Here is a 12,911-nt window from a genome sequence, read left to right on the forward strand (position 1 = left end):
CTACATTTTGCTCCAGTGTGCGAGTTGTTTTTTCTCTTTTCTTTTTTCACTAATTTCTTCATGTGACACATTATTATAGCCTCTTTATTTAGCATCAGAATAACTGTTTTATTGACATGCTAAGTCTTATTAGATTGGTTATTTATTGATAAATTCATCAAAGTAGTTATTCAATTGATATCAAAATTTGACATGAAATAGTCACAAAACTTTCTTCATAAATCTTTTTCTGTAATTGCAAGTTTGTCTTTAGTCATATTATTAAACTTGCAATCTAATATCCAATCCAATTATATCATATTAAAAATAATTCTACCATATTAATGTTTTTCCCCCTATGACCACTGTTATCAATTTCAACTACTGTGGTTTTGCAGAATTTTCCAATTCAAGAAATTAGAAATTGAACTGTAATAACAACTGTGATCCAAACTATTACGTGGTTATGTCATGCTAGTAAGTATCCTCTCCATTAAGTATCACATAATAACACACAAAAAACAACATGTAATAACACTTTTATAATTTTGTTTATCATAAAATCATATTTTTGGCATTGAAAATATGTATAAAAACAACTATTTGCCTCTCTATTAATGGAGATGATCGTTCTTCATGCTGTTCCCCCAATGCATGCCTCTCTCTGAATTTACTTGCTCCAGATTAGTTTATTATATAGTGGAAGTTGAGAAAAGTTATATCTTCGTACTATCAAAATCATAACATATATTATATTAAATTATTTTTTACTAAAATATTTTAAAAAATTAAAGAATAAGACATGTGTCAAAACTTAAATACTTATATAATGAGATTACTTTATTCTCTTTTATTTTTTCATATTATTTTTTATATACTTTCTTTTTTTACATCGAAATAAAGATACAGAATCAAGCACAGGTACCTGGCACCATGCATAGTTACTGTATTCTCTCATTAAATGTATTAGGCATTGGATTCAAAGGCTTGAAATAATGATAATATAAAATGTGATGAACCATAAGTACCTCAAAATAAATCATTTATCTGTATCAGTCTTACCACACAAGTCACAACTTGTAACTATGAAATCTAGAGAACAGTGAACAAAATGTGTGACACACTTATGCATAATAGACTCAGCAGAAACCTCATCTTGGTGAAAATCATAAAAGAGCTCCTCTGTATAAATTGGTTTACAGGATCCACCACCTTGTTTTGGAACTTCTTCGGGTCGAAAAAACCATTGCCCTGCAATAGATTGAAAGGAGGGATTGCATTAAAATTAACTGCAGTTGCAGAAGCTAAAATATTGTAGTGTTTTTTTAGTTTCTTCAACTTGATCCCGAAAACTTGCATAGAAAGTTAGGAACATGTCTATTGGGCACATCTAGTCTAAATTTTAAGATGATTTTAAATTAATGTACTAAGAGCTTAGTTGTCCTTCTAAAGTATGTAATGGTTTAACTCTCACCACCTCTTCCTCTTCTTGTTGTTCTTCATTCTGGTTGTCTTTCGGTATTTCGTTGTTGTTGTCTTCTTCCTCTTCGCATAGAAGCATCCTTTTCCTCTCTCATTGCTGCTTGGATTAGGGAGGAGGTAATGGTTTAGCATTCTTCTTCTCACAATGCCAATGCCAATTCCAATTCACAACAACACAACACTTTCAATCTCCAATTAGTCTCTCTCTGTCGAACTCACTAGCTTGGCAACGGAGAATGAAAAATGCCAAGTCTCATGTGTCAGACACATGAGAGACAAGTTTCAAAAACAAAAACAAAAACAAAATCTAAGTTGAAGCATGACTTTGGACATTTGCAATAAGCCTGGTGAGTTTGCGTAATGTTTCGCGAGCAGATACAGTATCTGGATGATCCTCGCCACAAATTGAAGTCCTGATAAATACAGCCTTCCTGATTAGATCATCCCCTATATCAAATTGGGCTCCTCTTAGCATTAGTTTGGCCCTTGTCTCAAGTACAGTGGCCCTACATAGAGCCAGCTCTTGCCAAAGGAATGGATTCAACTGAGCATTAGTCCGGATGGATCTCCAGCAAAGTGATTTGTCGAAACACTTATCAACCGGAGTAACAAATGTTTGGTCGGCAGCTTCCAACGCATTGGTGCACAAGCGCAGAAGCTCGAGCGCAGCAGCGCACCGAGAGTATGTAATGAATGTGTGAATTGCAAGAGGCAGAACCACTCTTTTGGCAAAATATAAAAGCTCAGGCACCTTCAGCTCAACGGCTACAGGATCATGACCGAATCCAAATAACAGAAAACATGCGGCCCACAAATGCTCCAGATTTTGAGATATTGTTACTTGATTTATAACAGCATGAATCATTGCATGTGCAGCTCCATTAACTTCTCTTTTCCGAGCGTATAGTTTGATGAGCTCATTGAATTGGATATAGCCTTGATGAGTACCGCTTCTTGCAATATTAAATCTTAGCAACAAAGAAGATGCTTCTATTTCTGATTTTTGGGTGTATGGGGATGCAAGCCCGCATGTCAAGGATTGCAGTATTTTTGTCCACAAAGAGTTTCCATGACTCTTTTCTGGTATCTTGGAAGCAGCAAGTGCCAATAAGGAAGCTGGAATTGCACCAGGTGCAAACCACCCACTTACCAGGACCATTCTGGTTGCCAAGTTTCTTGGACCGTCTGCATGATCAAATATCGAGAAACAGACCTCGAAAAGTTGCAGAAGGAAAGTGTTCTTCCTTAATGAGTGAGATGCTTTACCACTCCATGACATGGCCTGCAACGGCATTCTATTTATGGTATCTAAGAGCCTGCTTGGAGTTATTGGTAATTCAGACAAAATTGCACTGATAATAGCTAGGCCCAAAGTTAACCTTCCAACTTTCTCCTCAATGATTCTTAGAGCATCAACCTCAGTAAGGGTGTAGTCCTTGTCAGTCCCTATCATCAAAGACATTGCTTCAACTCCGGATAAGTACGACAGTTTCAAAGGCTCCAAGCTCATGACGGAGGGAAGGCGTGTTGATATAATCACATGGGTCTCTCCCCCAAAACGCGGGAGAAGATCCATCACAAGTTTGTGATCCCACCAATCTTTTTCACTTTCCAGGTTATCAATGACCACAAGATAAGGAATGTTTCTCATAAGCTCTTTGCGAACTCGAGAAACCGCAACAGCTTCCTGCTCTTCAAAGCCTTTTACCCTACTTCTCTCCAAAGTATTCTCAACTCCCACGTCGACTTCTAAAAATGACCTGAGGTTCAGATAGTTTTGCTTTATGTATCTGCTCTCCCCTCCAATCCATAAGACCATCTTGTAGCTCTGGTGAAATCTGTAGGCAAATTCAAGAATTAGTTCTGTTTTCCCAATTCCTGAATCCCCTGAAACACAGGCAATCCCTTTCCCATACAAAATCTTCCTCCCAATTTTCCTCCTGGTATACTTTCCATGTTTGTGATTCGAACGATAGTCCTGATGAGAAAATTCAATACCATCCATTTCGATTTCTTTTTTCGACTCCTTCCATAGAACTGCTTCTTTTTCCTTCCTGGTCCTATTTCCCATAAGCCTCTCCCCCTGTCTTTCATCTATCATATTACTCTTGCCCCAACCAATTGCCAACTTCTTTCGCTTGGACCTAGCCTTAAGTTCAATATAGTCTTGCTCCGCATCTCCTGTGACATTACCGAATAGTATAAATTCCAGTTCAGAAAGCTCTTTCTTTCTGCCAATAAAATTTTCATTTCGTGTAAAAGGAAACTCCTCTTTTTCAACTTTATCTTTCCATTTTGTCAAACGCTCCACAACACTTCTCCTGCCCAACCCTGTTGCTAATAAGGTCACAGCACTATATATGCAATCTCTCCAGTTTCCATCCTGAGCTTCCAATTTCCATTCGTCAACCCGAGAGAGACTATGCACTGCATCTTTCCACTCCTGTTCCAACCCTTCATACGAAAGCCAAAGTTCCCCTCCATGTTTTTCCCACACCTCACCCCTCTTCTCAATTATATCCCTCACAACACAATCACCTGGTCTCAGATCAATGTATATTGGAACCAAATTCTGGTTGTCAGAAAAAAACTGTAACTCCTCAACAGTGTATGGATTCTTGAAACACTTCCTTGTTATAACTACTATCCCGAAAACCGCAGCCTCCATAGCTCTCTCTGCAATCTCAAGCTTGCGACTGCTCCTACATCGAGCCCTGTCTGATAAAAAGCAACTGATCCCGTGAATTTCTAATTCAGCACGGAGCCATTTAGCAAATCGTAATAAATGGGGTTTTGAGCTATGTAATCCTATGAAAACATCAGAATTCCTCTGTATATATGTGGAACTTGGAGTTGATGATGTTCTATTACTTCTGTCTCTCTTACTTTCCTTCTCTATCTCTCCACAAATACCAGCATCACCACAGTGAAGGTAACTAGATACGCTGCTACTAGAGATGCCGGCTGAGGAAGATATACAGTCAAGTTTCTGCAAATCGCCTGAAGTGCAGCCCATTGGAGATGCAGATACATCTGAGTAGGTATGCCTAACATTTACAAGAGACTTTGGTTCTGGAATCCTTGAACTAGTGCTAGGGGTAGCAGCATCCAAATATATTCTGTCACTTAGAAGATCAGGTCTAGGTGGCTCGGATAAATGGCATGAGGGTGATCTTGGAGAGAAGAACGGTGACTGATTCGCTGAAAAAAACGAGGTAGACGACGATGACATATTCCTTGAAGTCATGGCTGTCCGGGACCCAAACATGGAGCTCTCTTCTTTAGTATCCATGATTGTATTGGTATCTGGTATGATTCCCAATTATGGAAGATATGGAATCACATGCATGCCCACTATTTATAAGAAAAAACCTCTGAAATCGAGATAATGTCCTTGTTAGTAACAAAATGTGTTTCAGTCATGAATACAGATATGGACAAAATAAGCACCAAAAAAATGAATGGTAGTTACAAATAAATAATATAAGAAGTGAAATGTTAACAGTGGCATCACTATCTAAGCTATAGATCTCAAATTTGCACATCAACAAAAAAAAATTGAAACAAAAAATTATATTCCTCATAATACATAAAGCAAAAAAAGCATGTAATAAGATAATCAACTTATATATTGAATACTTAGTTTACATAAAGACTATAATACAGAACAGTGAACACACATGGAAAGGGACATATACAATAGACTCAAAAAATCAAATACAAAATCAATTCACTTGCACAAACAGAAATATTCATTCCACTAAATCATTAACCAAATTTCAAGCAAAAGAAGAAGGGTAACATCATCTAGGATCAAAACATAAAAAAATTAGGGAGGGAGAATTGATAAAATCATAAACCACATTGTGATTCAGATCTGAATACTTACAAGGATGCCAAACTGATACACGATTTAGTAGCTTCACGGTTTTGCAGCCAACCAATCAAAATCTCGTTTCTCTGAAGCAATGAGGAATGTCATAACGATTAAGACTTGGAACCACTCAAATTTACATGTACTATAACAGTGGCAATAACTAAGTAAAAAACAACCCATTAACAAAAATTAAGGAAACACGTGAATATTAGAAAAACAGAATCATGTCTCAGTATATAATAGTATATGAATGCTGTTAAATCCAGTATACATATCAATAAGGCATCAAATATTGAGTGAGAACAAAAAATGGAGACATGTCATTGAAGTGAGAAATTATGGAGTGGAAGTTTTATGCAGACACCCATTTGAGAAAAGAGGAGGAAAATGTGAACTTGTTGAAAATGAAGGCAAAAGTTTGTACCTTTTTGAAGAAGGGGGGAAGAACAGAACATGTCTTAAGGGTTCAGAAACTCTAGCTGTTTTTTGAAAAGATCGCTATTTTGTAATTATATCTAAGTTATTATAAGCTTTCACACTTCATATATCTATGTTCTATGTATCTCTCTGTCTATCTTATTATGTTAGTATTATTGTTTCAGTGACTGTGACACTCTGATGCATTTTTTATTGTTAATCTCACGGGTCCAGATCTTCTCCATTAATGGAGAGACAAGTAACATAAAAATGTGGAAAAAATTAATATGTTAAGATATCTTTATCATTTTACATATAATAGAATAATATTAATAATATTTTTGTCATTAAAATTATAAGTAAAAATAAATACTTGTCTCTCTATTAATAATTTGACTTGGAGTAGGCTCCACAACCATTATTTATTTATATCACCTTTAATTTTGCAGATATTGTGCACTCTGATTTGGTCTCTCTTTTTAAGAGATTGGTCATTTGTTGTATTCTGTATTTATTTTTATATGTTTAACTAATCATTTTTAAGATATATGATTGTCATTCTTAATAAATATTTCAATCAAACAATGATAATTGATATTATAGATACTTGAAAATCTAAGGAAATTTCAGTTTTTCACACCACTGATATTCATTTTACACGTTTGTGTTTAAAGTTGTTGCTTTTTTCATCTGTGGTGGCTAGCTTAAAAAGGTAGCTTTCATTAAATAGTCCAAGACAAAAAGTGTTGTTTTGTGCTTTATATGTTACAAAAGATACATGTGTGTTTTTTACAAGTTGTACAAGTTTTTTGATGTGTAAAGAAATAAGAAAATATCAATGAAGTGGAATTTGTGAAAAAATAGTTTATAAAAAAAGGAAATTGTAGAAATTTACCAGACAAATAAGATTGTTGTTTGGAATGCTTCCACTGCACTGTCACTATGTTCCAGTTCCCTCTTCTGGTAATGTATTTCTCAAACCTTTTGATAAGAAGAGCCAAAGGGATAAGCTGAATTACAAGTAAGATAGAACGGATTGAATTATAGTTTTAGGGGCTCAAACTTTGTCCGTGGTTACTCTCCTAAGAAATGTCGCTCCCAAAAATCGAATATTTTGTCGTGTGTTATATATTGAATATGCTGGCGTGATATCAAGAATGGAATGATTCACAACCAATCCCATAAATTAGTGGCGTGATGCTGTCTTAATTTAAAGATACAAAATACAATTATGCTTGTGATTTACACACAAAAATTAATAATGCAACAACTAAAAGTAACCGGATAAAAAGTATTTATTATATTTTATTCTCTTTGCAAAACCAAACTCAAATGTTAGAAGTCATGCTTCAACTAGATTTAGAAAAACCTTTATAAGTTATTTTAAAATAAAGAGTAAACTTCAATTCAGGAAAAAAAATGTTTATAACTTTTGAGTAAGTATTATTTATAATCTTTAAGAATAACAATAGTATTTTTGGCCTTTTATAATAAGTAAAAACAATATCTTATTGAAAAATGATATATTTAATAAATAAAAAATATGTATCTAATCTATTGATAAATCTTATGATGATTCTATAAAAGTGGCAAATGATTTGACAGGTTATGGTTGGAAGTATGTGTGTTGTTCTTTTGTCTCTTTAATCATTTGCTTTCTATTTTATATTATGATAATAATATGCATATGCAGTTTGGACCCATTTGATTCGTTTCAAGTAAAGTTAGTAAAGTCATTCGAGTTGATTAATTAAAGTACATTAACAAGCCCCACCAAAATAATCAACAAACAAACGTATACAATGGCAATATATAAACTTAGAGGCCAGAGGGTACTTTAAATTTTTAGTAGTATTGTCATTATTTGTAAATAAAAATATCCAAATCAAACCAAGAATTCTTATTTGTCCAAATAGTTGTTAATAGCAATGTTACGAAATTCAAACCCGAAATCAAATCAGAAGAGATTTCGTAGTAGATTTAACCGGTTTAAACAGTTAAACTATTTAGTCAGACTGGATGATTTTATATATAATTTATCTTTTTATCTATAAATATATAAATATAAATTTTATATAATTAATAATTATATCTCTCCATCTTTTTTTTGAACCGAAATAAAACAAAACATTAGAGTAATGTTCTATTTTTTTAAATTTTAAGTGAACTGTCAGGTTCATTTCCCATGTTATTCCGGTTCAACCGAGTTTAATATGGTCGGACCGAAATTTCTCCAGTTCAAAGCAGTTCAACCTCTCATTCGATTAAGATTACAAATTAGAGTCGTTTTTAAGTCCGGTCAACAGTCAAACCAGGCGGATTGCCCGGTCCGGTTATCACAAGTTCACAACACTACTTAACAAGCAAAAAAAGAGAATATTTTGATGTGGTTACATACTACATATTTTGTTGACAGTGATGCATTCTTAAGGTTAGTTTAGCAGTTGGATTTTGGAAAAGAACTAAGAGAAATGCAAGACTTGAGAGCCGTAAAATATACTTGTGAGATGACTCCTAAGCATTTCATTTATCTTCATTCTCTTCCAAAATTCAACTCTCAAACTAACTCTTAAAGATAGAACTAGAGCTTTGGAGGTGTCCAAATACATATTTTGACAACCCAAGTATTTTTGTCACCATTGGTCCCTAGGGTTAGAATATAACTTAACCATGAAATAGAGAGTAAAAAGGCAAGGGCAATATGGTAAAAATGTAAAGATGAAACCCAAATTCAATGATCCTCAATGCCGTAAGATTGTTGGCTTATCCCATGCAATCATAATATCAAATTTTGGAAATAACTTCTTCACTTGCATAGAAAAAAATTGTATATATATCCCTTCCTCATAACTCGCTAGAAGGGAGTCTCGTATACGACACGAAACCCTTTTTATTTAGCAACCATGTACTTTTAAACTTTGCATGAAGCAGAGGTAATAGAGATTAGCCAGAGCATTGTCATGCTGGTCACAATGTCTGGTTTAATTCATATGTTTTGCAATATTCAAATACCATATGGTTTATATATTCATACACACATTTATATAAGTCAGCTATGTGACAGTAACATGTATGAGGTAACATCACTTAATTCAAAGCTAAACACAAAACCAACCGGTTGTTTTTTTATCAACATAATTAAACAGGAAGATAGCAACATAGAAATATAATTATGTTTTGATACTTTCAGCTGCACACACATATGTTCATTCCTAATCAGCATGTCCGGCAGCGCCGATATTTCCATATATGGTCAGAGTAGACACCTCATCCGGTGATGCATACCAGGAATTACCACAGTGAATACATTCCAGCTGAAAAAGGTGGTGGAGCACCAATCAAACCAAACCATAAATGTGAAGGACAAAGTTTTATGAACTCTGGAAGCAAAGAAGATGCAAACCTGATAACGGTCGCTATCTCCAGCACAGATGATATCCCTCACGCCGACCTTAGATTTGTTGCATCTTGAGCAGCGGGCATTGGTCATCTGTTTCAGGGGTGGGAAAGCTGAAATCAGCAGATAACTTCATTCAAAGTAACAGACAATAAAACTACGGCGGGAGAAGTAACCTGCATGTTTTGTAACTCATCAGGCTCTTTCTTGTCTATTTCCTCAGCAGTGAAACCCTCCTGGAGTTCAAATATTTAGTGTGTTAGCACAAGAAAACACATAATCAACAAGCACCAATAGCTTCAGAATTCATAACAGAAGTTTAGTATTTCAATCCGTGGTTGCTGTATCAAGTGCCTATGTATTTATGCTGTTTCAATAATAGACACAAAGCACAGATAGCTTATTAAAACGTCTAAAACAAGTAGAAACACCTAGAATAGCAATTCCAAATATAAACACCTAGAATAGCAATTCCAAATAAAACAAGTACTACGGAGGACTAAAATGTTATAGTTATTTAACCCAAGGATACCTCCGAGAAAATATGAAGAAAACAAATCCGTACACTGAAAACCGGATGATCAACATTTGCACAAAATGGAAATGTTTCCATATCTTCCACCAGAATTTGATTTGGGTTTAAACAATTGCCCCATCATTCCATCTCCCCTTCCCCAAAGAAAATGATCAGAAAAAATTCCAACTTAATCCCATTCTTCTCAAAAGAATAAAGAACCATACAAAATCAAATATCCCACCTTCTTGTATATTATCAGAAACAAGAGATACCTCATACGACGGCAACTTTAATAAAATTCAGGCCAGAAGTACATTCTTTTCTTTTATTGGAATGAAGATGTTAGATGGATAGAATATGCTGAAGACCACTACCAAAAGTTGAACCAATAGTATTGGCCGATAAAAAATATAAACCAGATACACCGAATGTTATGTTCAGAAAGAGAAATCCAAATAGAAAACATACCTTCAATTCAGTGGGTGTCATATTTATAAATTTTGAAGGCTCCAACTCTCCATTTAATAGACGATGTGCAAGCAATGCATTGCTCTGCAAAGAACACAAAGAAAAAAATAGAATAATAAAAAGATACGTTCATCATTATCACAGCAGAGAAACATATGTATAGGTATTTACATTGATTTCTCAAGCCAAAAATTCACAAAAACATTTCTTGTGGTCATTGTGAAGATAAAGATAACTTTTTTGAGAAAATATCGTTAACGGTTAAAGCTTGCCAGTTTTTCCCTTTCTTCTCCATGGTCAGAAGAGATACTGCACTTAAACATACAAACTCTGTTTTGGATGTGTAGACATTATTACATAGTATGCATCAACACGATCATCCAATTATCCACTTCATCACTTCTTCATTAAGAGTAAAAAGATAAAGCACTCTATCAGACATTCTTAAGTTTTAACCTCCTAGGCGTAAATTTTATTAAACAACACGGGTACAGAAGTCCCACCTTAAAATGTAGTAGCAATGTGATTTTTTTTCCAGCCATGTATAACTTTTCCAATACTCGAATATAATGATTATGGATATTTCAAAAGTAGGTCAGCTTCTGACCTTGAGATTAAAATCTAGGGACCGTAACTTTTGGTTATACTTCTGCAAATCTGATGATAGAGCATCATGTGAAGCTTTTTCAAGAGCAACTATTGCAGGAACTGCAGCATCTGGCCAGATAAAATACTTGGACCCCTGTAGAGTGGGAAAAAAATTAATGAAGCCATATACCCCTTAATGAAAGGGGATTAAAGAGAAAAAAGATGACACAATGAACAATTGATAACTGCTTGATTATACACATCTTTTACCTCTCCAGCCTTCACTTGAGAATCATTTCGGGAATCTGAAATTGTATTATTGCTTGTATTTTTTATTCCAGAAAAATTGGCATTTCGTAATCCCTTGTCATCCTTTTTTGTGCTACCATCAGAATTCAGAACATGTCTTAAGGGTTCAGAAACTCTAGCTGTTTTTTGAAAAGATCGCTATTTTGTAATTATATCTAAGTTATTATAAGCTTTCACACTTCATATATCTATGTTCTATGTATCTCTCTGTCTATCTTATTATGTTAGTATTATTGTTTCAGTGACTGTGACACTCTGATGCATTTTTTATTGTTAATCTCACGGGTCCAGATCTTCTCCATTAATGGAGAGACAAGTAACATAAAAATGTGGAAAAAATTAATATGTTAAGATATCTTTATCATTTTACATATAATAGAATAATATTAATAATATTTTTGTCATTAAAATTATAAGTAAAAATAAATACTTGTCTCTCTATTAATAATTTGACTTGGAGTAGGCTCCACAACCATTATTTATTTATATCACCTTTAATTTTGCAGATATTGTGCACTCTGATTTGGTCTCTCTTTTTAAGAGATTGGTCATTTGTTGTATTCTGTATTTATTTTTATATGTTTAACTAATCATTTTTAAGATATATGATTGTCATTCTTAATAAATATTTCAATCAAACAATGATAATTGATATTATAGATACTTGAAAATCTAAGGAAATTTCAGTTTTTCACACCACTGATATTCATTTTACACGTTTGTGTTTAAAGTTGTTGCTTTTTTCATCTGTGGTGGCTAGCTTAAAAAGGTAGCTTTCATTAAATAGTCCAAGACAAAAAGTGTTGTTTTGTGCTTTATATGTTACAAAAGATACATGTGTGTTTTTTACAAGTTGTACAAGTTTTTTGATGTGTAAAGAAATAAGAAAATATCAATGAAGTGGAATTTGTGAAAAAATAGTTTATAAAAAAAGGAAATTGTAGAAATTTACCAGACAAATAAGATTGTTGTTTGGAATGCTTCCACTGCACTGTCACTATGTTCCAGTTCCCTCTTCTGGTAATGTATTTCTCAAACCTTTTGATAAGAAGAGCCAAAGGGATAAGCTGAATTACAAGTAAGATAGAACGGATTGAATTATAGTTTTAGGGGCTCAAACTTTGTCCGTGGTTACTCTCCTAAGAAATGTCGCTCCCAAAAATCGAATATTTTGTCGTGTGTTATATATTGAATATGCTGGCGTGATATCAAGAATGGAATGATTCACAACCAATCCCATAAATTAGTGGCGTGATGCTGTCTTAATTTAAAGATACAAAATACAATTATGCTTGTGATTTACACACAAAAATTAATAATGCAACAACTAAAAGTAACCGGATAAAAAGTATTTATTATATTTTATTCTCTTTGCAAAACCAAACTCAAATGTTAGAAGTCATGCTTCAACTAGATTTAGAAAAACCTTTATAAGTTATTTTAAAATAAAGAGTAAACTTCAATTCAGGAAAAAAAATGTTTATAACTTTTGAGTAAGTATTATTTATAATCTTTAAGAATAACAATAGTATTTTTGGCCTTTTATAATAAGTAAAAACAATATCTTATTGAAAAATGATATATTTAATAAATAAAAAATATGTATCTAATCTATTGATAAATCTTATGATGATTCTATAAAAGTGGCAAATGATTTGACAGGTTATGGTTGGAAGTATGTGTGTTGTTCTTTTGTCTCTTTAATCATTTGCTTTCTATTTTATATTATGATAATAATATGCATATGCAGTTTGGACCCATTTGATTCGTTTCAAGTAAAGTTAGTAAAGTCATTCGAGTTGATTAATTAAAGTACATTAACAAGCCCCACCAAAATAATCAACAAACAAACGTATACAATGGCAATATATAAACTT

The 12,911-nt window shown here is 33.5% G+C and overlaps 2 protein-coding genes across 3 annotated transcripts; both read right to left on the reverse strand.

Annotated features, from left to right (window-relative positions):
• On the reverse strand, positions 1,481–5,887 carry LOC109331281. 2 transcript variants are annotated; one of them, XM_019565682.1, is made up of 3 exons: positions 5,763–5,887; positions 5,351–5,421; positions 1,481–4,835 (listed from the first exon to the last, which is right to left on the reverse strand). In XM_019565682.1, exon 3 carries the CDS (start codon positions 4,751–4,753, stop codon positions 1,769–1,771), a length of 2,985 nt encoding a protein of 994 aa, XP_019421227.1. In that variant the 5' UTR covers positions 4,754–4,835; positions 5,351–5,421; positions 5,763–5,887; the 3' UTR covers positions 1,481–1,768. The 2 variants fall into 2 exon arrangements, with proteins under 2 accessions (XP_019421227.1, XP_019421228.1); XM_019565683.1 differs by having other exon boundaries at positions 5,351–5,876.
• Positions 8,751–11,510, reverse strand: LOC109330777. Its single transcript, XM_019565056.1, has 7 exons — positions 11,465–11,510; positions 10,996–11,153; positions 10,745–10,879; positions 10,138–10,221; positions 9,329–9,388; positions 9,159–9,245; positions 8,751–9,069 (listed from the first exon to the last, which is right to left on the reverse strand). Exons 1-7 carry the CDS (start codon positions 11,508–11,510, stop codon positions 8,968–8,970), a joined length of 672 nt encoding a protein of 223 aa, XP_019420601.1. The 3' UTR covers positions 8,751–8,967.

This window comes from Lupinus angustifolius, chromosome LG17, assembly GCF_001865875.1.
Source record: "Lupinus angustifolius cultivar Tanjil chromosome LG17, LupAngTanjil_v1.0, whole genome shotgun sequence".
Taxonomy (NCBI): Eukaryota; Viridiplantae; Streptophyta; class Magnoliopsida; order Fabales; family Fabaceae; genus Lupinus; species Lupinus angustifolius.